This window comes from Dendrobates tinctorius, unplaced genomic scaffold (genome assembly GCF_039654945.1).
Source record: "Dendrobates tinctorius isolate UK_male_01 unplaced genomic scaffold, ASM3965494v1 ptg000098l, whole genome shotgun sequence".
In the NCBI taxonomy this organism is placed as follows: Eukaryota; Metazoa; Chordata; class Amphibia; order Anura; family Dendrobatidae; genus Dendrobates; species Dendrobates tinctorius.
In genome coordinates, this window is record NW_027361766.1 from 16,081,988 (window position 1) to 16,109,607 (window position 27,620).

The 27,620-nt window shown below is 42.0% G+C and overlaps 1 protein-coding gene across 1 annotated transcript in view; it reads right to left on the minus strand.

The window, feature by feature from the left end:
* Positions 1–370: 370 nt before the first annotated feature.
* Positions 371–27,620, minus strand: part of LOC141099074 (uncharacterized) — a 71,749-nt gene continuing 44,499 nt past the window's right edge. The window contains exons 3-5 of the mRNA XM_073587125.1: positions 23,827–23,899; positions 10,128–13,518; positions 371–1,409 (exon numbers count right to left, since the gene is read on the minus strand). Of these exons, the coding sequence (XP_073443226.1) occupies positions 1,316–1,409; positions 10,128–13,518; positions 23,827–23,899 (3,558 nt within the window). The 3' untranslated portion in view covers positions 371–1,315. The remainder of the gene's footprint in view (positions 1,410–10,127; positions 13,519–23,826; positions 23,900–27,620) is intronic.

Consider the following 27,620-nt stretch of genomic DNA (forward strand, 5'->3'; position numbering starts at 1 on the left):
ACAAAACTTGTGACTCAGCAGCGATCTCGCTAGCGAGATCGCTATGTGTGACGGAGGCTTTAGACCGCAACTGTGTGTTTAAAGAACACCCCCCACACACACACCGTTTCTTTCAACCCACCCTAGCAGAAAGCATGCAAACAAAGATAGGGACCAGCACTGGAGGGTTAGCATTGATTCATTCAAAGAAAGTACAAGAGTAGTGGGATAACAATTATTTCAGCAGCTGTTGCCAAATTGGAAAAGCACTTTTAAATTAGGCTTTACTACCTTGAGGCCCTTAAATTTCAACCAATTGTCTCTAGCCTACTGTTGAAGAGACCATCACAAGCAGCACATAGAAAATAAGTGTAAAGTCATAGAAAATGAAAACATTTTACATAAAATAGTTTATTGCTGAAAATAACATTGAGGAAATCGCATGCAAAAGCTTTATGCATCTTCCTTAAAAGCAAATCCAGAGACTTTTTTTTTTTAACTTGTAACACTATATAATACAAATAAATGAGGGTACATAAAAAGGACAAAACACATACATACTGTATATATATATAAATATACATTTAATATACAAACAAAGGTGCTTTTTGCCGGGTCCTCACAGGATTTCCCTCTCCTCTCAAGCATATATACATCAACGTTATACTCTTTTTAATAGATATGTATACATTAATAAAACAAGGCTAAGCATACATGCCAAATATTACAGAAATAAAGACAAAGGCACATAACATAGGTATATTCCCGCTGATGCTCCACTTTCTTCTGCACCAAAAGACGAGCGAGGCAACTCCACATCTGCCGACACCTGCCAGGACATGTACGTCCTTCTGATGAATGTGACAGGAGCCGATCGTGCAAGTGTCCCAGCAGGTTTCAGTAGATGTGGGGTCACCTGTTCTGTCACCGCTTGGTGACAGAGTAAGTGGAACATGATTATCCCTTTAATATATAAAATAAAAGACAACAAACATTTAAAATATTTAAAAAATACACAAAATATTATATTATATAATTTTTTTTAGAGCCTCAATCAAACACTGGAAACAAAAGCCACATCCAGTTTAGTAGGGATATTTTAGCAGCATAGTCTGCTTTGTCCGCAAATAAAGCCTTAATATAGTTATACTGCGGGCACCCTTACGCGTATTCTCCATTGTGAAATAATGTTAAGCCACAAAATAAAAAAAAAAAGCACATTTCATACAATTTACAAGTTAGTTTCCTGTACTATGGTGTAACACAACTTATATGCAGCTTTATGACACAGTTTGTAGGCAAGATGGCAGGTACTAGACGTTCAATAAGGAGCATCTCACAAGTAGCCACCCTGATACATTTGAGAAATTGGTTGTCTGGTACCTGGTCTGACAGTGAAGGTCATGCCTTGTTGGTATTGACTGTGTGACCTGGAGAAAACAGAGAAGAGAGACTTAGAAGCAAAGCAATACATCAAAATTCTAGTGTAACACTCACACTCAAGTGCTGCCAGTGGGGGGGGGGGAAACACATCACACACTAGTTTATTCCATAAATCAGATGAGTCTCTTCCATTCAAGACTACAGATCCAAAAAAGCAGAACAAAAAAAAAAAAAAAAGGAAAAAGGCAGATGCCATATGTAAGCACAATGCATCCGATTTTTACAGATAGACTGCAATTCTGTGATAGGGCATAGAAAATAGTCCTGTAAAGAATTAATAGCTGCAGCAAGTGAAAAAAATGAAAAAAAGGTTGCATACGGACCGCAAATAGTTGACAAGCAAGGGAAAAAAAAATAAATAAATAAAAAAAAAAAAAAAATCTACCCCGATTCTGAAGACTGCTGTAGTAGCTTAGAATTGTTCTTAAAGGGTTATCCAGGACTGTTTTTTTCTTATTAATGGGCCGCAGAACTAACAGGCAGGTGGTTGCTAACTGCCTATTCTGCTCAGCACAGATCTCTGCAGGCAAGAATGGTTACAGACTTCTGCAACAGAGTGACCTGGAAGAGGAGCTGCTATGTTGATGTGAAGCAGCAGAATCGCTAGCAGGAGCAGTTGATGACTGCTCTAAGCCAGTGACGGGTAAAAAGAGCAAGTAGTTGCTAACTAGTTTTTAATTGTTAGTTTTTTGGCTCAATTTTTTTTTCCACTAAATTTAGTCCGATGAAAAGACCACCATTCCTACTGTAAAGCATGGAGGTGGATCGCTGATGTTTTGGAGATGTGTGAGCTACAAAGGCACAAGAAACTGTCAAATTTGAAGGAAAGATGAATGCAGCATGTTATCAGCAAATACTAGAGGCAAATTTGCAATCATCAGCCTTGAAGCTGCGCATGGAACATACTTGGACATGCCAACATAACGATCCAAAACACACAGTGCCAAGTCAACCTGTCATTGGCTGCAGCAGAACAAAGTGAAGGTTCTGGAGTGGCCATTTCAGTCTCCTGACCTCAATATCACTGAGCCAATCTGCAGAGATCTCAAGTGCGCAGTTCATGCTAGACAGCCCAGGAATTTACAGGAACTGGAGGCTTTTTGCGTGCAGCTTTACCATCTGAGAAAATAAAGAACCTCATCCACAACCGCCACAAAAGACTTCAAGCAGTCATTGATGTTAGAAAGGGAAATACACGGTATCAAGAAATGGGGTATGGGAACTTTTGATCAGAGTCATTTGGATGTTTTGGGTTGTCATTAGGATTTAAAAAGAGAAAAACAGTTACAAAGTTATTTGTATGTACACCATAAAAAGATGCGTACAATACTTAACTGACACCCAACAATGGTAGAGAAAAATTAGAAAAATTAATGCCGGAGTCACATTACCAACCATATAACATGGCTGAGCACTTGATGAGTGTTACACTATGGGGCAGCTCAGATCTGCGATTTTCTCATGCCGAATCGGCATGAAAAAATGATTGCGGCATGCTGTGAGTACTTCCGAGACTCGGCTCACTCGCACCCATGCAAGCCTATGGGCACAAGAGTAACATCGGACTGCACTCTGATGTCATTCCAGTGTAATCTGATATACACCAAGTCAGGCCATGGAGGAGATGGATTTACTTATTTCTCACCTGGAGAATATTCTCTGCAAATTTATGAGTGTTTCAGACCCGAGCCTTCAGACAAGCTCACTGCTGAATAAACGAGCTGTAGACACCAGAACAGTCCATAGTTTTTAATGAAATACTATAGCAAAATTAACAAAAATGCTTTTCTTTAAAAATAATTTGTGCCCTAAAGTTGTCCATTTCCTGTATTATTTTATGTTCTTATTACTATGAAGACTACTGATACATAGCTCAAAGTACAGTTTTAATAAATACTTTAAAAACTATGGACATTGATAATTTTACGCAGGTTAGAAACTACCACGAGTTTTAGGTCTGAAAGCACACAGATAGCATTTGAATCTACAATAGCGAATTGAGCCAGTCAAGTCTGATTTTTTGCAGAACGAGGGAGTTGCGCAAAATTGCAGATACTCGACTGATCAAAATTGGATATAGCTTTGTGCAGGAAGAAAAATAAAATATCAGACAACACTCGAATGCCATTTGCATGCAGTCCAATTCACAGACTCTTCGATGGGAACAGAATAGAGAAACTTTCATGATCAAGAAAAACTGATTATGCTCAGACCAAAATCACTGACTGACATAACTCATCTTCTCTCGCATGTTAAAAAACCTTGATGTCTGAATGAGGCCATGAATGTCCATTTTTGTTAAAGAAAGAATTTGGCAACAGAGCATCATTGGACCGTTCAGTTTCTACAACCTCTCTTTATTCATCAGTGAGCTCGTCTGAAAGCTCTAGACTAAGGGAATGTGCACACGTTGCGGATTTGCTCTTTTAAAAATCTGCGCGGCTTCTTCCTCTTGGCAGAAAACGCAGTTGAAAATTCATGCTTTTTTTATGCGGATTTGCAAGTCAAATATATATTAACAAAAAAAAACAAAAAAAAACTGATGTTATTTCCTTGTCCAAGCTCTTTTATATTCTCCATGTGAGACGAAAATATCATTGCATACCATGTTCAAATATAATGTTTACACACATGAGTGAATATAATATACTAGATGGTGGCCCGATTCTATCGCATCGGGTATTCTAGAGTCTCTGTTAAAATAAAAAATAGTGATATACTCACCTTCCGACAGCCCCCGGACACTATCCCTCCTCTCACCACGTTCCCGGCATCTTCCAGTCCCAGTAATGCTTTGTGCGAAACATCGCTGATGACGTCACGCTCTCGCAAGAGTGACTTCATCTCCGGCCCTTCTCGCTAATCATTACTGGGACCAGAAGATGCCGGAAGCGTGGTGAGAGAGGTGGGACAGAGTCCGGGGGCCGTCAGAAGGTGAGTATATAACTATTTTTTATTTTAACAGAGACTCTAAACTACCCAATGCGATAGAATCGGGCCACCATCTAGTGTAATATACTGATGTTACACCCGGAGCTGCTGTCACTGTTCTGCTGTTACCTAATGTATTGTACTCCAGTTACTCCCAGAGCTGCAGTCACTGTTCTGCTTTTACCTAATGTATTGTAGTCCAGTTACACCCAGGGCTGCAGTCACTTCTGCTGTTACCTAATGTATTGTAGTCCAGATACACCCAGAGCTGCAGTCACTGTTCTGCTCTTACCTAATGTATTATACTCCTGTTACAGCCAGAGCTGCAGTCACTGTTCTGCTCTTACCCAATGTACTGCTGTTACACCCAGAGCTGCAGTCACAGATCTGCTGTTACCTAATGTAGTGTACTCCAGTTACACCCAGAGCTGAAGTTACTGTTCTGCTGTTATCTAATGTATTGTACTCCAGAGCTGCAGTCACTGTTCTGCTCTTACCTAATGTACTGCTGTTACACCCAGATCTGCAGTCACTGTTCTGCTGTTACCTAATGTATTGTACTCCCGTTACTCCCAGAGCTGCAGTCACTTTTCTGCTTTTACCTAATGTATTATACTCCTGTTACAGCCAGAGCTGCAGTCACTGTTCAGATCTTGCCTAATGTTTTGTACTCCAGTTACACCCAGAGCTGCAGTCACTTTTCTGCTGTTACCTAATGTATTGTACTCCAGAATATGTACAGGACTGTGCCTGTGTAATGAGCGACGCAGCAGTGATGCCTTTAACGGATGTAATGTGCCTGTACAATAAGCAATGCAGCCGTGTTGCCGTGACGACTAAGCAACTGTCGCTGATTGGTCGCAGCAGTTAGGCCGCGACCAATCCGCAAGGCAGGATTTCCATGACAGACAGACTTAGACAATTATATAGTAGATAGCGTGGTCACATCTCCCGATGTAACTGTTCTACACGCGAGATCGCCATGGGACAGTCGTTTAGGACTACGGCGGGCCAGGAGTAGTTATGGTGGTTTATTTTATTTTTATTACAGGAGATCGAGGGTGGGAGGGAATTAGGTGTTTGGCGAGTATGAATTTTTTTATGGTTTTACACTTGAACACAAGTCACCGGATGATGGGACTACTATCTCATCATCGGCTCATGCGGTCACTGTTGTGTGACACCAGACATAACCAGATGGGAGTAGTAGTCAAATCATACAATGCCTGGCTACACACAGGAAAGATACATATGTGGGGGAGACAGGGCAAAAGCTGAGAACAAGGATGAATTCTCATCGTCACACAAGAAAAAAAAAAAAAAATGGATCTGCCTGTGGCAAAACATTTTTGTATCCCTGGTCGTACCATGATGGACATTAAATTACTTGTATTAAAAGGTAACTTCAAGTCTCAGAGAGAGAAGAATCTCCGAGTACAAATTTATGAAAACTTTCGACACATTCAGTGCAGGTATGAATATGTCGCATGGATTTATGTCTTTTTACATCAATTAAGGAATTTGCTCCTCAGACCTTATGGGGTCATCACAACACAGAACCAGACCGCAATCAGAGGGCAATAAAACCTTCACACTGCTTATCTATGAACTGCTCCAATATTTATGCTTATCCCTCTCCCATAATGACTATTTCGCTTCACATCACTTGTCTTAGCTATTGCGTTATTTCTGTGCTGTCTTGTGTATAAATATGCGATTCCTCAGATATTTATTAGTCTAGCATGATGAAGAGACCTGCGTAGTCTCGAAAGCTTGCAATTTGTTACCATCTTTTCAGTTAGCCATTAAAAGGTATCAACCACTGAGGACTCTCAATTCTAAATATTCTTCTGGCTACACAGACACCCGCAGACAGACCCACAGACAGACCTGCACATATTCTCAGCTCACATTTAGCCTCTGCCCACACACTCTTCCTCCTCCCCATCTGCAGCGTTTTTAGCATGCAAATCCGCAGACCTTTTTACACTTGCAGTTTAGCTGCGGATTTGACTGACTCAGTGCAAGTCACTGGGTGCAGAAACACTGCAGATCCACAAAAAGAATTGATATTCTGCGAAAAATAAAACGCTGAGAATCTGCATGGAATTTTCCGCAGCATGTGCACACCAATTCTGGATTCCCATTGATTTACATTGGTTGTGCAATACACTGCGGATTTAGTGCAAATAAGCGTGGAAAAACTGCTGCAGAGCTGCATTAAAAAATCTGCTATGTGCACACATAGCCAATCCTTACAAATCTGCTTAGAATTTTGTTCCAGAGAGAAAAAAGCAAATCAAAGTTACTTTATTTCCTAATTGTTTCTTCCATTTTTCCATACTTTAAAAAAGTACATACCAGCAAGAAACCGGAAGAACCAAAGAGAAACGTAGGGCAAAGGTGAGGATTTTTTTTTTCCAGGGGGGGGGGGTCAAACTATATTCCCCTTATGCTTCAAGTTAAAACTTTAATCTGCATTGTAAAAATGATTTACATATAGTGCCATATTGCAAAATTTAAGTCTTTAAATTCATGCACCCCGAACCACAAGCAGCATGTATGAGAGCTTGGCTGCTCCATTACAGCCACATGTCTTTTAAAAGCATCACTTCAGCTACTACTACTCTGCATCTAGCATTATAGTTATCAGCTGCCGTCTTCATCTTTCATCGGAGCCGCTCTAGTCTGTATTCAGCAGGTTGTGACGTGCCAGATCACTCCATTGTTTGCTGGGCGAGCTGGAAGTCACAGCTCAATGTGAAGTCTATGGAGGCCAGAAAGAGGCACTGAGACGTACACTAAGATTGTGACCATTACCCCCGACTTCCAGGCAGTTAGAAGATGCGGTCACAAGTAGTGTTGAGCATTCCGATACCGCAAGTATCGGGTATCGGCCGATACTTGCTGTATCGGAATTCCGATACCGACTTCCGATATTTTTTCAATATCGGAATTCGGCATCGGAATCGGAAGTTCAGTTGATTGACGGCCTGACGTCATCATGATGCGCGGTGTGTGCGCATCATGATGCGCCGTCATTTCGGGCCTTCCGGGGGTCTCTGCCGGCCTGCCGGGGGGCTGTGTGGACTGCCCGGGGTCTGTACCGGCCTGCCGGGGGGCTGTGCCGGCCTGCCGGTGGTCTGTGCACCCTGTGGGGGTCTGTACCGGCCTGCCGGGGGGCTGTGCCGGCCTGCCGGGGGGCTGTGCTGATGTCCGGGGGTCTGTGCAAGCATCGTCCGATGGGACTACAAGTCCCATCGGGCGATGCCTGCTACCATGACAGTGATTGACACATTAGCCAATGATGGGACAGTAGTAGTCCCATCATCCGGCTAATGTGTTAAATGTTAAAAAAAAAAAAAAAAAAAAAAAAAAAAAAAAATACTACATACATACTACATGCATGCTACATACATATTACATGCTACATACATACTACATATATACTACATACATACTACATACATACTACATGCATGCTACATACATACTACATATATACTACATACATACTACATACATGCTACATACATACTGCATGCATACTACATACATACTACATATATACTACATACATACTGCATGCTACATACATACTACATGCTACATACATACTACATGCTACATACATACTACATGCTACATACATACTACATGCTACATACATACCACATATATACTACATACATACAATACATTCATACAATACATACATAGACATACAGTACATATAACATAGAGTAACATACTTACCAATACTTGTCACATTGTTCCCCGAAGCCATTGTCTTTCCGGAATAAATATTAACATAACAAACCACAAAAATACTCACCCACGATCCGAAGCAGTCCACGAGTGTGTCCCACGACGATCTTGGGTAGAGAACGGCAGCATCAGATGATGCTGCCGTTCTCTACGGGCTGCAGGAATCCAATGACGGAAGGTAGGTATCCTTCCGCACTGTATTCCTCCGCCACTTAAAAAAAAAAAAAAAAGTCCCTAGTCTCACTTTATGCCATTGCTGTGTGGAAAATTCCCACACAGCAATGGCATAAAGTGAGACTAGGGACTTTTTTTTTTTTTTTAAGTGGCGGAGGAATACAGTGCGGAAGGATACCTACCTTCCGTCATTGGATTCCTGCAGCCCGTAGAGAACGGCAGCATCATCTGATGCTGCCGTTCTCTACCCAAGATCGTCGTGGGACACACTCGTGGACTGCTTCGGATCGTGGGTGAGTATTTTTGTGGTTTGTTATGTTAATATTTATCCCGGAAAAGACAATGGCTTCGGGGAACAATGTGACAAGTATTGGTAAGTATGTTACTCTATGTTATATGTACTGTATGTCTATGTATGTATTGTATGAATGTATTGTATGTATGTAGTATATATGTGGTATGTATGTAGCATGTAGTATGTATGTAGCATGCATGTAGCATGCATGTAGTATGTAGCATGCATGTAGTATGCATGTAGTATGTATGTAGCATGCATGTAGCATGCAGTATGTATGTAGCATGCATGTAGTATATATGTAGTATGTATGTAGCATGCATGTAGTATATATGTGTTATGCATGTAGCATGCATGTAGTATGTATGTAGTATATATGTGGTATGTATGTAGCATGCAGTATGTATGTAGCATGCATGTAGTATATATGTTGCATGTAGTATTTATGTAGTATGAATGTAGCATGTATGTAGTATGTAGTATGAATGTAGCATGTATGTAGTATGCATGTTGTATGTATGTAGCATGTAATTTTTTTTTTTTTTTTTTTTTACATTCAACACATTAGCCGGATGATGGGACTACTACTGTCCCATCATTGGCTAATGTGTCAATCACTGTCATGGTAGCAGGCATCGCCCGATGGGACTTGTAGTCCCATCGGACGATGCCTGCACAGACCCCCGGAGCCTGCACAGACCACCGGCAGGCCGGCACAGCCCCCCGGCAGGCCGGCACAGCCCCCCGGAGCCTGCACAGCCCCCCGGCAGGCCGGCACAGCCCCCCGGCAGGCCGGCACAGCCCCCCGGCAGGCCGGCACAGCCCCCCGGAGCCTGCACAGACCACCGGCAGGCCGGCACAGACCACCGGAGCCTGCACAGACCCCCTGGCAGGCCGGCACAGCCCCCCGAAAGGCCCGTACAGACCCCAGAGAGGCTGTACAAGGGCAGGAAAGGGTTTTTCTTATTCCGATACCGGAAGTCCCATAGACTTGAATGGGACTTCCGGTATCGGAATCGGCGATACCGATACGATACTTTGAAGTATCGGACGGTATCGCTCAACTCTAGTCACAAGATAACGGTGCAAGACCGAGCAGTGTTGGGTGGAGCAGAATACAGAAGCTGGTAAGTATAATGCTAGGGTCAGATTATTCGATTAGTTGCACCACTCTAGCTCTGAAATAAAAAAAACAAAAATGCTGAAATTGTGCTTAATAACGCTGCAGCATTTCAGAGAAACAAAGTTTAAAGAGCCGGTCAGGGACCTTAAGGAGAGACCTGTTTAGATCAATGGGACCCATAATATGCTTCTCCCTTCTCTGATCCATTTTATGGGTCTGTCTCTGACCACATATGGGAGAGACCCCTCAATCAGCTAGATTAGGGTGGAGAGAAGGCAAACAGCTTTTCAAACTGTTTTCTCTGAAACAACGGAATGTCTTAGAGAAAGACAGAATTGGCTGTCGTTGCACAGTCAAGCTTGTGGTTTGAGCAGCATGAATGTAATGTCAAGTTCTATTTACAGAAACACTAACCTGGTAGAGGATTTTCCCCCTGAATAATCAGAAGCTTGAGGTATGTATTTCATATCAGTCATAGTTGGTGCCATTCGGCCAATATTCTCAGAGGATACTCTTCTTCCCTGAGGTAGGAACCTTGATGTAACGTTGGAACGTCGTGGATCTGGCACCATGTTAGAGCTAGTTTGTGCATGAAGATTATTGTAAGACATTGGCATTGCAGAAGACCTTAAGGAGCTAGTAGTTTTGCCATAGTATGAACTCTCTGGTTCAGGCATGTACAGTCGTTTCTTAATTAGAGAGCCCCTTTGCGCAGTGCTGTAACTGTCACTTGAATAGCTGTTTAAGTCGTGGTTGCTTGTGGTTGACCGTGAAACAGATGTTTGAAGAACGGAATCATTTCTGGTATAATTTGGAATTAAATCAGACTTAATACTTGTACTATGATCAAAATGATATTGTCTGCCTGCCTGCTGCATGCTAAGCAAATTACCATTAGATGCTACTGGACTATTCATGAACTCTGCTGGAGGTGGTATTATTCCATATTCAATCTCATTATCCATCTTTGAGTCACGAAGAGGTGAAGGAAAAGCAGAAATTTTAAAAGAGGGGGATTCAATTAAATTTGGCACAGTGCTAGAAATAGTGTTATTGAATGTTGTCGATTTAGGCTTCCAATATTCTTCAGGATCATTTTTGGTAGATGCCAAAGCATCTGTAGTATTGTAACTATATGGTACACTAAAGTCCCTGGAGTTCTCAGAAGTTCTACTAAATGTACTGCTTATATCTGAAGACTGGGGCTCTCCATCTTGCCAGGTTGATTGATTTGAATTTTGGAGTGAGCTAGATGTAAAACTGGTGACCTCTTCCTCATCAAATTGTCCTGCATTGACTTTATTGGGAACTAATGTACTTGCCTTCCTCTCATTATACGGAGAAGTAGATGAACTCCTAAGTCCACTTGTAGCAGAAATTTTTGGCAGATTTTTCTTATCTGAGGACTTTGTTTTCTGTGCTCGCTTTTGTGCAGCCATTAGTAAAGCCATTGGAGAATTTGATTCAAACTGTTCTTCAGTAACAGGGTACTTATTTGCATTTTCAGTTTGAGATTTGATTTGATTTTGCTTCTCAGAGGGTCCTAAAGCTGCAATTTCTATATGTTGAGATACGTAGTCTAGGTTTACGCCAACATCTGCCGCTGGTTTTGAATTTACTACTGGCATTTCACCTAAGGCAATCTTTTCAGTTGAAACCTTTGTTGCACGATGTGGCTTGTAGGTTGGAATAGAGTTCTTCATTGTATCTTCTGCATTTGTGTCTTTTAGAGGGGAAGCAATTGGCACTGAAGGAAGAGATCTCTCAAGAGTTGCCTTTGGAATTTTGTTTTGCACTTCCGAATATGTTGGCTTCTCTGATTTATGAATGGGGCTTGCAGGTAAGTAGTCAGGCTCAGGAATCTGAATATCCATTTTATTACCTTTAGGCAGCCATTCAGAATTGTCCGTATCTACATCGTCTCTTTCAAATTTTGCAGGTAGAAGAGGGACTTTCAACATTAAAGAATTCACCAATGTATTTTCTCCTCCTTTTGACTGTGTGCCATTTCCACTGACGTTTTTATTTGCCTCCAGACCTATGCGAGAATTTTTAAGCCGCTCTCCTTTCTCATCTTTTTTTGGAGAGAATAATGCTTCTAACTCACCCTTTATCTTGCCAACTCTGGCTTTTTGATCATCATCAATACTTGAGATAGGATTTGTCTGAGCAGGTCTTACCTCTATAGACTGTGAAATCTTTTTTAGTGACTGCTGCTTCGTTTGTAAAGCTTCCAGCAAAGGTGCCGAACCTGATGGACCAAGAGAGCTTGGCAAAAGTGGAGGTGCTGGTGGTGCTTTTGGAGGTTGAGAAGGAAGAAGTGATGAGGGCTTTGGAGTAATGGAAATAGTCTTTGGCTTTGGAGAAAGCAATGGTGAAGGCATAGGTACTACTGGTGCTGCAACTAAAGGAGGAGTAGGTGGCGGAGTTGATGATTTAATAGGCAAATTCTTTGGTGGTGTAGTATTTCCAATAGGCAGTGGAAAAGGGGTTATTGTTTGAACAGTCATTGTTGGTGGTGGTGGAGGCGGAGGAGTAGGTGGTGGTGGGGGTGGTGGCGCCATCATTGGTGGTGTTGGAGGTCTCTCCTTTACATTTTCTAAACTTACTCCTGGTTTTGATTTAACTTCATTATCTATTCTAGTTAACTCTTGAGGGAATATGTCCATCTCCTTTCTTGTTAGAGAGTTAAACTTAAACCCATTTGAATTTGCTAGTGTAAGGTCGTCTATAATAGGCTTAATAGAAATGTGTTTAACAGTAGGCTTGGAAGTTTTCACCATTTCCTGACTGAATCCAGGTTTATTAAGGGATAGAGTGTTATGTCTAGTGCCATTCTGAGAAAAGTTTTGCCCTTCCTCAGCATTCGCAGGAAGAACTGACGTCAATGCATAGTCAATGATATTAGGTTTGTCGGGCAGGTTTGTGTGATCCTCCTGAAATATTGATGAATACTCAGTTTTGTTGTCGTGTAAAGGATATTCATTCTTAATTTGCTTATTGAAATCTACATGAGTAATATGAATAATATTTGAGTTATCCTTTAGTGAAGAGGTTGTTCTAGCGCCTACAGAATCTGTCACAATAGTTAATTTTTCTGTTATTTGATCAGATTTTTCTGATAGATCTGTGAGGTCTTCCATTATCAGCATGGATTTTCTCTTGTTTAGTGTATCATTTACAGACAGCTGTCCCTGATTTGATGTGTAAAGTTTAGCTTGATAACTTGGATTAAAGCTAGATGGTACTGGGGACCGAGGAGAAACTTTGGAATAACTGATGTTCTGAGGCTCTTGCAACTGCATTGATGATGTCCTAGTTGGAGCTGGAGGAGGTATTTTAAAGGACTTTGGTAAAGTGGACCGAGGCTCCACGTCAAGATTAGTCTGCCCTTGGTTATGCTGGAAAGCGGCAGGATTTAATGAAAATCTGTTAGGTAAAGTCATAGGCTGATCTTTTGACACTGCATTAAGAACAATCTCAGATTTCCATTTAGCAACATTTGATTGCTGCTGTTCAGTTGTTGGTACTGCAGATTGACTGGTTGGTAAAAAGCTAGGTACTGAAGTTTGTGGGGTGGGGGGTATAAAGTCTGGAGGACTAGGAGATGAAGGCGATGAAATAGTTGATGAGGGAGGACTTTTTTGTGATGGTGGTGATGGAGGTGCCATTGTTGGAGGAGGTGGTGGGGGCATAGATGGTGGTGCCGGGATCTCCTCAAGATAATCATCATAATAGTTAGTTAATCGAAGATCTCCAACAGAACTATACATTCTGTAGTTTCCATTCATCTTCGAGAAATTATCTGGAATAAAAAATACTTACAATTAAATTGTAGAACAAACCAAAAAAATCTGAAAGTGACTGAGCAATGAAAAGATAACTATAGGTTTATAAATTTGTAGATATTTTTAACTTATATTTGCACTATTTAAATGGAAATGTATGATCAATATTTATTAAGCTCAGATTCTAAAAGAAAATTCTAAATTTTTTAAAATCAGTAAAAAAAAAAAAACATAAGACAATTATCAAAATATTAATGGCAGATGGCACAGGCTCCAGGTCACTTCACATATGCAGCGAACTTGTGATGTTATAAAGTGTCCCACATACTAAAGTCCAAGTAGAATTCATAAGGGCATTTCAACCAAAAAAAAAAAAAAAAAAAAAAAAGACAGGAGGTAGATTGTTGTACCTTATCGGCTTTATATGCTGAAGAACAGACAAAAAAAAGCAAACTACAATTTAGCTACTAGTCATCTGACCTTGACCATAAATTCAAGAGATACGAGAAGTAGATTCTCCTAGATAGAGGAGGATGGATTTTTATCAGGATACATACATAGAATATAAAAATACAGTTTCCCAAAGTGGGCCAAGAGTGACAAAACCTCTTATTTGTACATGCTTCTTAAATGTCCATATTTCAAAACTATAGTTTGTCAAACTTTTTATGTTCCTTGATTAAGCACCATTGAGATTTGGGATTTCCAGTAAGGAATAATTGGGTTCTTTGTGACTAATCAAGTGTCTAGTTGAAACTTAGATTTAGGGATTTTATCTGGGAATAAAATCCAAGAGGCAAGTTTCCAGAGTAAATGATATGGGTGTTCCATCTGTGACATGGTCAGAACATTGGTTACCAAGCTTTATTATTTTTTTATTGTTATAGTGCCATTTATTCCATGGCACTTTACATGTAAGGAGGGGTATACATAATAAAAACAAGTACAATAATGTTAAAACAATACAAGTCATAACTGGTACCCGATGAGATAGGACCCTGCCCGCGAAGGCTCACAATCTACAAGGGATGGGTGAGAATACAGTAGGCAAGGGTACAGCTGGTCATGCAGCGGTTTGGTCTATCGGTGGTTACTGCAGGTTATAGGCTTGTCGGAAGAGGTGGGTCTATAGGCTCTTTTTGAAGGTTTCGATGGTAGGTGAGTGTCTGATATGTTGTGGTAAAGAGTTCCAGAATAGGGGTGATGCGCGAGAGAAATCTTGTATGCAATTGTGGGAAGAGGATATAAGAGGGGAGTAGAGAAGGAGATATTGTGAGGATCGGAGGTTGCGTTCAGGAAAGTACCGGGAGACGAGGTCACAGATGTATGGAGGAGACAGGTTGTGGATGGCTTTGTATGTCATGGTTAGGGTTTTGTACTGAAGTCTCTGGGCAATGGGGAGCCAGTGAAGGGATTGACAGAGGGGAGAAGCTGGTGAATAGCAGGGGGACAGGTGGATTAGTCAGGCAGCAGAGTTTAGAATAGATTGGAGGGGTGCGAGAATGTTCGAGGGGAGGCCACAGAGCAGGAGGTTGCAGTAGTCAAGGCGAGAGATGATGAGGGCATGGACTAGGGTTTTTGCAGATTTTTGGTTGAGGAATGAACGGATTCGTGAAATATTTTTGAGTTGAAGTCGGCAGGAAGTGGAAAGGACTTGGATATGTGGTTTGAAGGAGAGATCAGCGTCAAGGATTACCCCGAGGCAGCGTGCTTGTGGGACTGGGGAGGGTGGGCAGCCATTTACTGTAATGGATAGGTTCGTTGGGGGGGGGGGGTGATGGGGGAAAGATGAAGAATTCTGTTTTGTCCATGTTAAGTTTCAGAAATCTAGCGGAGAAGGATGAAACAGTGGACAGACATTGAGGAATTCTGGTTAGTAGGGAGGTGATATCTGGTCCAGAGATGTAGATCTGTGTGTCATCAGCATAGAGATGATACTGAAAGCCATGAGATTCTATGAGCTGTCCCAGGCCAAAGGTGTAAATGGAGAAGAGCAGGGGTCCTAGGACTGAACCTTGTGGGACTCCAACAGATAGGGGGCGAGGTGAGGAGGTGGTGTGTGAGTGGGAGACGCTGAATGTCCGGTCTGTTAGGTATGATGAGATCCAGGATAGGGCCAAGTCTGTGATGCCAAGGGATGAGAGGGTCTGTAATAGGGAATGGTCCACTGTCAAAGGCAGCTGACAGGTCCAGGAGGAGGAGGACAGAGTAGTGTCGCTTGCTCTTGGCGGTTATGAGGTCATTGGTGACCTTAGTAAGGGCAGTTTCAGTGGAGTGGTGTGACCGGAAGCCAGATTGTAAGCGGTCGAAGAGGGAGCAAGAAGAGAGATGGGAGGACAGTTCAAGATGGACGTGTTGTTCCAGTAGTTTTGAGGCATAGGGGAGAAGTGATAAAGGGCGATAGCTAGATACAGAGGATGGGTCAAGAGAGGGCTTTTTGAGGATGGGTGTGATGGAGGCATGTTTAAAGCTTGAGGGGAAAACACCAGTTGTTAGTGATAGGTTAGGATTGGGATGAAGACTGTGGTGAGGTTTGGGATGAAGTGGGAAGGGATCGGGTCAAGTGCACAGGTGGTGAGATGTGATCTTGAGAGTAGAGTGGAGAGTCGATCTTCTGTAATGGTGGAGAAGTTGGTTTTGGAGGTGGAGGGCTGGGAAGTCGGGAGGAGGGGCTCTGGGGGTTGTTGACAAACTGTCTCTGATGTTATCAATCTTCTGCTTGAAAAATGAGGCAAAGTCTTCAGCTGAGATGAGTGGGGAGGGAGGAGGTGCTGGGGGACGGAGGAGAGAATTGAAGGTGTTGAATAACTGTTTAGGGTTGTGAGACAGGGAGGATATGAGAGATGAGAAGTAGGTTTGTTTAGCTGTGGCGAATGTGGTCTTGAAAGTAGTGAGGGACTGTTTGAATGCGATGAAGTGCTCTTTGGAGTGGGATCTTTTCCATCTGCACTCAGCAGCCCTGGAAGCTCGCCTCAGTTCTTTGGTCAGGCTGGTGTGCCAGGGCTGTCTGTTGATTTTGCAAGCTTTGGTATGTGTAAGTGGGGCAGCAGATATCAAAGCTACAGCATCATCCACATTGTGTATATTATTATATATTATAGTATATTATATTGTGTATATTATTATAAACATATTACTTTTGGTTTGGACAAACAGACCTCTTCCATGGTTTGACCTTATGCTCGAAGAGTCACAAATTTTCTTTTTTTCACAGCTAGTTCAACTGGTTTTACAAACAAAATTGGTATCCTGAGGAAACCCATAAATTGCTACTGGCATCTAAATCCTCAAAAAAAGGGATCAGAATTCTGGTCAGTATCTTCTTACTAGATGGGAACTCACGCCAATGAAGCTTAAATACAACAGCTTTTTTTGTATCTTTATTTTTTTTTTTAGGGGATAGCGGTGTCTGTTTCTTTTTCTGGCTAGATTTTCATATTTGGTTTTCTTTTATCTTGCCCAAGCAGCTGTTCTCTCAAAAGGGAAACAAATGTTTTTACAACCCAAACTATTTGAAAGTTATGTCACGGATAATAAAAAATTCATAAGACATCTCCAGAAAGGGGACATATCGCCCTCACATTGAACATATGGAACTAATTATAATAAGGTAAATTGAGAAACTAATTAAAACCGGTAAAGTGAAAGGGAGCCAACACTTTAACCTCAACTGAAGTAGAGACCTCCTGTGATGGCTAGGTAATTATAACAATTTTTTTTGAGACAGCAAGACTGGGATTTGTTTAATCAGAGGTTGGAAAGTACGCTTCTCAGGTATAAGCTTCCTCTCATCAAAGCACAGCTCTGAGACGTTTTTGAGTCAGTGGTCAGTGATGAGTTTCGGAGTTTTGCATCAATCCAGTTTTTATGGGAGATATCTTCGGCATCATAGCAAAGGGATGCATATAATGCATTCACATCACTGTAAGGCCAGAAGAACCCATCCAACTTAATATCGGGTCCAAAGGATGGTGACATCCATGTCATGTTTCCTTTCTATAGACAGGTAAAATCGCAAGAAACATGACAACAAATATCCTGGGACCTCCAAGGGGGAAGGTATCCTGAAAGTTGGGGCTCATATATAAATTATAAAAGGAACTGGCATATCCCACCACCAGCCCCCACATGAGATCCCCAAAGGAAGGTATAAGGGTGTAAGGCTAGTTTCACATTTGCGCTTTTGAGCGCAGTGACGGCCTGCGCACGGCCGCCGCTAAGGCTAGTTTCACATTAGCGTTTTTTTGCGCAGCGCATCGGGCGCATAAAAACGCAAACGCGCATTTTTATAGCGTCATGCGCTTGCTGATGCGTCAAAAAAAATGCAGCGTTGCTTGCATTTTACATGCGTTTTCGTTTATGCACATGAGTTTTTAGGTGTGACATTTTTTCCATTGTCTAGAGAACATTCTAGACTTGTTTACCTCAAAAACGCATGCACAAAAAAACGCAAGCGTGCGCAAGACAATGCGCACGCATGCGTTCCCATAGACTTCAATGTGTTTTTGCGCATTCCATGCGCAAGCATTTTCTTGACGAGACAGGGCGGACCAAAAAATGCAACATGTTGCGTCTGGCGCGAAAGACAAAAACGCATGCGCACGGGTGCGCACAATGCGCTGCGCACAAAAGCGCTAATGTGAAACCAGCCTAAGCTCCGCCTACCGGCGCATGACGCTGCATGCGTCCTCTCTCCATCACTGGGGGCGCAGGCCGTGCGCAGTATTCGTTTGGCGGCGCATGCGTCCTTTTCACGGTGCGCCGACCAGCGCCAAACGCAACCTGCTGCAGTTTGGTTGCGCTCGGCGCACTGTGAAAAGGACGCATGCGCCGCCAAACGCATTCTGCGCACGGGCTGCGCCCCCAGTGATAAAGATAGAACCTCAAAAATTATGGAGGGCACCACTAAGGGATCACCAATTACATGCTTAAGACCAATATCATAAACCAGAAAAGAGGCATGTAAAGAGGAGGGATCACCAATAAGGTATAACAAAATACAAGATAATAAACTTTTTATTAATCATCCAAAACAAACATGTAGTGCAATTATAAAAACAGTTAAAACCGCACAATCGCGTTCATTTAACACAATAACCCCTGCACAAACCCTTCATGATGCTATTATTTGCAAATATGCTAACAAAGCACCATCCACTCACAACATGACACTGCTCCTGATGAAGCCAGTTGCTCTGGCGTAACGCGTCGGGCGTTTCCTCTGCCCCTGCCTCACCACTTCACACTCTTACCTCCACTGGTTACTGGATTAGGGCTTTACCTGCCAGCATTATTTTGCTCTTAACAGGTTGTATAGAGGGGGCCATTGGCAATTGGGACCCTTGGTTTTTTTTTTTTGGCCTGTTTTCACTGCATTAGCAGCCTTTTACCCTATCAACCCCTATGTTCTCATTTGTGTATACACATTGTTTATTTGCTAGGGGTTTTTTGTGCTAATTTGAGCAGGTTTTTTGTCCTAACAATTTGTTAGACTAACTAGGTAGTTTGCATCCATTATTATATAAGGTGGAAGGTGGAGTGTATGTTTTTCATTACCTGTTGATAGGGTTTTATATACTCATACCAGGTGCTTTGTTAGCATATTTGCAAATAATAGCATCATGAAGGGTTTGTGCAGGGGTTATTGTGTTAAATGAACGCGATTGTGCGGTTTTAACTGTTTTTATAATTGCACTACATGTTGTTTGTTTTGGATGATTAATAAAAAGTTTATTATCTTGTATTTTGTTATACCTTATTGGTGATCCCTCCTCTTTACATGCCTCTTTTCTGGTTTATGATCCCAGTGATAAAGATAGAGGACGCAGGACGCATGCAGAGTCGTGCGCCGGTAGGCGGAGCTACCGGCGGAGGCGGGGCTTAGCGGCGGTCATGCGCAGGCCATCACTGCGCTCAAAAGCGCAAATGTGAAACTAGCCTAAGCTTGATCTAATACAAAGCAGAAATTGCTTTTTGACCTTTGTCAGACCTGGAAGGTACAGCTTGCTGTAGTTCTGTCCATTTTCCCAAGGAGTACCTAACTCAGCTAGGCTCTGGGCCATTTCTATGACATCAGGTTTAGTCATTTTCTTTCGCTATTCCTATTTCATGCACTTGTATATTGCCTATTGTTTTGTTCCCATTTTGTGCGATCTTCGCATTTTTATTTTTTACATAAATACTGCCTACTTTTCCAGATTAACCCCTTTCCGACATCAGGCTTATATGTCAGACTCCCTCCCTTTTATGTGGGCTCCAACATCTTTCCCGGGACAAGTCAGCTGTTTTGAACAGCTGACATGTGCCCGCAATAGCCGCGGGTGGAATCGCAATCCACCCGTGGCTATTAACCAGTTAAATGCCACTGTCAAACTGACAGCATTTAACAGGCACTTCTGGCAACCACGCTGGAACTACGCACACCGGTGACCTGCGTCACGTGATCGCGGGTCACCGGTGTGTCGACATGACAACTGGAGGTCTCCTGGAGACCTTTATGTTTGTCAGTGCCGGATTGCTGTGAGTGCCTCCCAGTGGTCTGCGCTCACAGCAGGTGAGCAATTCTCCTACATAGAGGTGATCTGACCATCGCCTCTATGTAGCAGAGCCGATCGGGTTGTGGCCGTTTCTAGTCTCCCATGGAGACTATTGAAGTATGCCAAAAGAAAAAAATAAAAAAGGTAAAAAAAAAAAAAAAAAAAGTTGAAATTCGCCCCATTCAAAATAAAAACACACACACATTCGGTATCGCCGCATTCAGAGTCGCCCGATCAATATAAAAGAAAAAAAAAAAAAGATTAACCTGATTGCTGAACAGCAGTATGAGAAAAAAAGTCAAAACGCCAGAATTACTTTTTTTTGGTCGTACGACACTGCATTAAAATGCAATAACGGGCGATCAAAAGAACGTATCTGCACCAAGATGGTATCATTAAAAGTGTCAGTCTGGCATGCAAAAAATGAGTCTTCACCCAACTCAAGATCATGAAAAATGGAGACGCTACAGGTATTGGAAAATGATGCAATTTTTTTTTTTTTTTTAGCAAAGTTTGATCATTTAGATAAAAAAAGAACCTAGACATGTTTTGTGTCTATGAACTCTTAATGACCTGAAGAATCATAATGGCAAGTCAGTTTTAGCATTTAGTGAACCTAGTAAAAAAAAAAAAAACAAGTGTGGGTTTGCACTTTTTTTGCAATTTCACCGCACTTGGAATTTATTTCCCATTTTCTAGTACACATGTTAAAACCAATGGTGTCATTCAAAAGTACAACTCATCCCACAAAAAATAAGCCTTCACATAGCCATATTGACGGAAAAATCAAAAAGTTATGGCTCTGGAAAGGAGGGGAGCAAAAAACAAATGCAAAACAAAAAAATCTCCAGGGGTTAAATGTAAAATTTAATAGCTCTGTTGATGATGCTCTGTAGACTGCAGCCATACTCCACCTGTAACAGTTTGGCCTGTATAAATGATTGGTAGTGACAGCTAGCAGTGGTTTTTTTTTTTTTTTTTTGTTAAAATGGAGATAGCTGTGACCCTACCAGGGTATGTGTGTGTGAATGTATATATTATATATGCCATGCATTAGAATAGGAGGTGTATATGTAACAAGGTGGCACGGGGTGGTAGTCGTGGGCCAGTTCACTAAGCAACAGTCAGTGAGCACCCCGGCACCTGGTACATGAAAAGATAACCAACTGTATAGCAGTACAAGGACTTTATCTCTATTCCACGTTCACTTCTCCTTCAGAGGGTGGCGAAGAGACAATGACACGTCCAATGCTTTTCATAATGAAAACATTTACTTTCAGAATAGATGTCTTGAGGCACATGTTATAAGCAGCAGGCAATCCTTACACATTCAGCACACACTCAGTCCCAGTTGCTGAACCTCCAGTCTTGTCCTAGGAAGCGGTGCTACTCAGATATCAATTCTATCCCTTCGCCACAGCCTCAGCTGCTGACTCTTCTTGTGCAGCAGTCCACGCACCATCTTGACCCTGTCTTGGTCTCAGGCTGCCGGACTCTGGTACTCACGTGGACCCTTGACTCAACGTGTACTGGCCTCTTGTCTGAGCACGCTTTACACCATTCACTGGTTCACACTGTTCTGTAGTGTTGCTTTGCCTCTACAAGGCATCCCCAGGAGGTTACTCTCAACCACCGACTCTAGTCTCAGACGTCTGGTATCTTCCTAGTCTTGCCCAGTCTCTGCAACACAGCTTCTATTTATTCCTTGCCCTGCGCATGACCACCCAGGAACTGAACTCTATTCACTTCTTGCCCAGGGCATGGCTGCCCATGCTCTGCTCCCTGACTTCCTGCTGCTGTTCCCCTATCCCCTTGCTCCTCCCTCCAAGTTAATCCATGCCTGCTTGTAGTCTACCACTGCTCCCATTCTAGTGCCTACTGCTGCTGTCACCTAATGACCATCTGTCACAACATTCACTCACATGTACAACACATTTGCAGTATATTAGAACAAGTGGGGATGAGTAGTAGAAGAGGTACCATGTCACCCCCCTACATATATACCACACGTTCACTGAGTTCCCCAATAACCAGCCTAGTAGTGGAAGCAGTCACAGCCTCGTCCATCACTTGTCAATTGCGCAATTGACTTGACGATTGAAGGCATCGGAGTGGTGTTTTGACAAACTGGTGACAGCGGTGGGATCTGCCAAAAATACCTTTATCCACTCCTCAGTTACTAAGAAATCAGCATTTAAATTAATATGCAAATGAGGTTGATATCTGAAGCCTCTGTCACACCAACTCTATTCTCCTCCCAGCGCTCCTTGCTCCTGCTTGACCAACAGCCTTTAAGCTGTGTGACTTCAGGCAAAGGAGTAGTCAGTGAATCAAGAAAGATGGATGCAGGGTGGGGAATATGGATGGAGTGACAGGTTTCGTATCCAAATAGTTAACCACATATCAATTCAAAACCTGATTTTTCAGTAACTGCTGAACTGGACTTTGAATGCTGTTAAAGAGAATCTTTCAGCAGGATTTAACACAACATCTTTAAATACGTACGTAGCTTTTTCAGAGATATGCTTCACCGCAGCCATGTGAACCAGAGGAACCTGACATTTGGAGAGGACTCCCTGACTTACAGAAGATTGGTATGTATACTCTATGACTTCTGAAGAGGTCAATCTTTAATAAATGGTGTACTCCTGTGATATCGGCCTCAGGCTTAATCACACAGCTTACATTTCATTGTAATTCTACCATTAAATTGAGATGAATGGATCCAGAAGACTTATATTATATACAGGTGCATCTCAAAATTAGAAAATCATCAAAAAGTTAATTTCAGTTCCTCAATACAAAAAGTGAAACTCATTATATAGTGTAATCACACAGTGATCTATTTTGAGAGTTATTTCTGTTAATGTTGATGATTATGGCTTACAGCCAATGAAAACTCAAAAATCATCCCAGTAAATTAGAATACTTTATAACCCCAGCTTGAAAAATTATTTTAAAATACGAAATGTTGGCCTACTGAAATTTATGTTCAGTAAATGCACTCAATACTTGATCAGTCTTCTTTGGCATCAATAACCGCATCGATGTAGCGTGGCATGGAGGCGATCAGCCTGTGGCACTGCTGAGGTTTTATGGAAGCCCAGGTTGTTTTGATAGCAGCCTTCAGTTTGTCTTCATTGTTGGGTATGGTGCCTCATCTTCCTCTTGACAATACCCCACAGATTCTCTATGGAGATAAGGTCAGGCGTGTTTGCTGGCCAATCAAGCAGAGTGATACTGTTGTTTTTAAACCAGGTATTGGTATTTTGGCAGTGTGGATAGGTGTCAAGTCCTGCTGATGAATGACATTTCCATCTCCAAAAAGCTTGTCAGCAGAGGGAAGCGTGAAGTGCTCTAAAATTTCCTGGTAGATGGTTGCACTAACTTTGGTCTTGATAAAACAGTGGACCTACAACCAGCAGATGACATGGCTCCCTAAACCATCACTGATTGTGGAAACATCACACTAGACCTCAAGCATCTTGGATTGTCTGTCTCTCCACTCTTCCTCCAGACTCTGGGACCTTGAAGATCTCAAATAAAATTAACTTTAATGATATTCTAATTTTGTGAGATGCACCTGTGAGACCAGTGGCACGAGCGAAACAATATTTAACTCTGGGTCTGTCTTAACGGAAAACAGTTAAATTCAATACTCACAGTCCATCAATTGTTAAATTGCACATTTAAATGTCACCTCCTTTTGTACACAGGCAGGTTATCGGTCAGCACCATTACAAGTCTTCTACATTATGCATAGGAGTTCAGGGGGAACACCGCACTTACCTAAGGAGGCATTATCGGTAAAGCCTTGTGGAACTGAGGGAGTGGGTACAGCCAGTCCCTGTGTGTCTGTGTTCTGAAAAAAAATATAAAATTCATAAAAAAAAAAAAAGGTAGAATGCAATACAAGCTATAAACTGTCAGCCTGAGGATAAGAATTCAACATCAGAACAGTAGAACTGACTCACTGCACTACTGAGTATCAGCTCATTGGTGAATAAAATAAAATGAAGTTCACCAGTGATCTGTGCAGTTTACAGTGGCCATGCCCATCTTAAATTAATGCAATTATGCTGCAATTCAAGGCACAGCCACTACTAAAGTAACAGAGTGATGCCTGGATAGCATCAATGGGTATGTGGAGCTCACTATGGCGTTGCAACGTCTCCAATCAGCTGATGTAGAGGATGTGAATAGTTAGGACCCCCACCAGTCTGATAGACTACCAACATCAAAGTTCTGGAAATTCCTTTTAAGTTTGAGGCAAAAGATCCTCACTTTGAGCAGCCATCAGTTTATAGTAGTCAATGATTGCCTTATACAGAACAGCATCAGTTCTGTCAGGATGTGGGGAAATAAAATCAACCAAACATCAATTGACAGTTAAAAGTGGCACTCCAGCTGAATGTATAATTTTTTATCTAGTACAGCAGAGACTAAAATAATGTAGAAGCTCGTGTGCCAGTAAACCGAAAAACAGCAAACACGTAAAGTCCTTTTTAAAAACAATATTATATCCAATATATTAAAATTTCCATTCTAACATGACAACTTGAAGATTCCTTTGAATAGATCATGAAAATCTCCATGGTGAACAAAAAGTCTTGGGTGGAGACAACAATCCACAGGCTCAGAGGCACTGAAGTTTCGAAGACAAAAGCAGAGACAGCATAGACTAGAATAATGGAGAGACTCTTCTGTATACCGGTTTTAGTTTATGTGCCATGGCCACGCTGTCGGCACCATAATCCCTTCTTCCCATATGATATGGTTCCCTTAACGCAAACTGCATTTTAAATGAGTTTTCTCATTAGAATGCTAATGCTCTTGCTCCTATCTAATGGATCTGTGACAGAGCTGTTCTCCGATATCTGCAGCAGTCTCAGTTTAGCTTATGTGATACCAGCTGAAGAGCCTGCCGTTGCCCGGGCATAGTAGCTAAATGTAGTTATAACAAATTATAATCATATTTCATATCATATATTCAACACTACAGATTTGCAGCACAAATTAAGTATTGATAGTATTTTATTTTCAACTCATTCAAGAGCCTTTTGATAAACATTTTTGGTTTTTCCTTTTGGTGCAAAGATGAACAGATTTTTGGCAGTTCCAACTCTTGAACAGGCCATGTAAACTTGACCATGAGAAAAGCATGGAGCTTGCAAATCGATCCCTACTTCTTTCAAGAACTGTTTCTGAGCCTTGTTAATGGACATTGGACATTGCAAATGCCAGTCGAAGTGGAAACTGGAGGCATTTAAAATCAAAAGGAAAATCAGATGGAATGAGTGGAATTCATTGAATGAGTGGAATTCTTGGAATGAAAAATGTCCTCTCCTTTGGCACATCCTGTTTCTGAGCTGCGTATCTAATCCTATTCTGTGTGATACAGTCTGCTGAGCCGTGTATCTAATCCTATCCTGTATGATACTGTGCTCCCCCTGGGCTCCCTCTGCAGTCTGTCTCAGAGGGTGGTCTGTGTCAGCACAGTAATAATTTGTGTTATTTCCAGCTTTACAGGACGATAATACCATAGAAATGAGAATAATAGGCCTCAGTTACCATAACTGTCTACAAGGAAAACTGTTGCTCATAGCAACCAATCACAGCTCAGCTTCTTTTAAACAGCTCTGGTGAAATGAAAGAGGCCACATGAGAAACTGTCATTGCTCTGGAGGGCCAAACCAAAATCGGCTGAACTTAAAGGGACGGTCCAAATCCAAAGGCGAATTTTGTATTAAATGTACATCTATTCAGTGTAGTAATCTAATCTTGTTTTCTAATATACTTCAATGAAAAATTCCCTAATGTATCCTCTACATTCGGTCTTCCTGTTTTTTTGTTTGTCTTTTTGTTTTTTGACATTTTGTTTTGTTTTAGATTCACCAGTGCATGCTGGTATACTTGAATGAGTGGTCATCAGGGGGCAGAAACCTTTGGTTTCAGACCAGCCTATAAATCTGCATAATATTAATTTCATCACTTTATAAGAAGCAGTTGCTTATGTGATGAAGTTGACAAGAGCATTAAAAAAAAAAAAAAAAAAAAAAAAAAAAAAAAAAAAAAAAAGATTCATCCAGAAAAAGACAATTTTCCATCTGTATGGCATCCATTTTTATACATCAGAAGTGAATACAATTTAAAATAAATACAGTGTCCTGTGTTAGTAATGGAAATGTATTCGTAAAAATCGGATGCTATATGGATGATGCACATGGCATCCAAATTTTTTATTTTTGCACACAGACTTCAACAGGAGAGTCTGATCCAAAATACAGAAGAGACCGGTGGATGTTGTGATCTTTCTCACACAGATATTTCCTGGCTGAAATCTGGATAGCCCAATTGCATAACATTGCTCCTAGTGCTCTGTCTGAGGTCGGGTTTATTTTTTTTTTTTCATAGATTGCAAATGGACAAATATTACAGTAGTATGAACGTAGCCTGACAATACTTGTTGCAATAAAGCTTATCGTAACAAGTAATAGCAGTTGATAAAGCAATAAATTGGGAACATTGGAAAAAAGTTATTCGCCCACCTCTGCTCCACATCACATATGGGCAGGAGCTGACAGGCAGGGGGTGGGAATCCTTACTGCAGTCTATGGAGTGAAGTGATAGGCCACAGATCACAGGGGGAGCAATGCGGGGGACTTAACCCTTACTTATCCTGCACAGGACATACAACAGTACAAGCAGGGAGCAAAGAGGGAGAGGTAAGGAGGCATCAGAGTATGGTGAGGCAGAAGAGCAGCTTGGGGAGTACAAAGAATATCCCATCTGAAGGCTGCAGTGGAGGTGCCGCCCAAGTGTTTTATCTCCTATCAGCTGTCAGGAAGATCCAGGGAGATTTAGTGGCTGCTTATTAGCTGTTCTCACTGAACATAAACTGCAGTCACACCTTTCATTCCACAGTGAAAAAGGAGGCAACGCAGGTGCTGTGACCTACTCAGCACAGCAGACACACGATGCTGCCTCCTAGGTGGTATCTGGCCTCCTCTTAGAAACTACTTGCCCATTATCTACAGCAGATGGATGTTGTGGTCCCAGCCTCCCTTGTCCCTGTCCTGACCGCTCTGCCTCCTTCACAGGTTTCACCAGCTAGCTCTCTCTGCAAGCCTGGAGCTGAGCAGACCCCGCATCCACCAATGAGAAGACAGGGGCAGGGCTACAATCACTTCTGAGAAAGGTCAGAATCGTAAATCAGTCCCTCTCCGGTCCGGCCCTCTGAGTGTCAGCGGGCCACACAAACACTCAGGGGGCCGGATGGGGTCAAAGGCCGCAGTTTGCCCAGGCCAGGCTTAGAGCATCATTAAAGTTCCGTGAGGCCACTTTTACCAGGGTAGGTTCTGTTAAATTTGGGACAGTTTCCAGAACACCATATGGGACTATTTGCAGATGCAGACAGACTTAAAATTTTCTGCACCACCAGACAAAGGAATGCAGATAGCATATGAGCATCCTTCAATACAATGATTTAGCCATTACAGATGCCCAAACTGCATTTGAAGTAGGTGGGGTGAGGAAGAGAAGGCTGTGGTAACCAGCAGATGACTATATGCTTCCATGTTGTA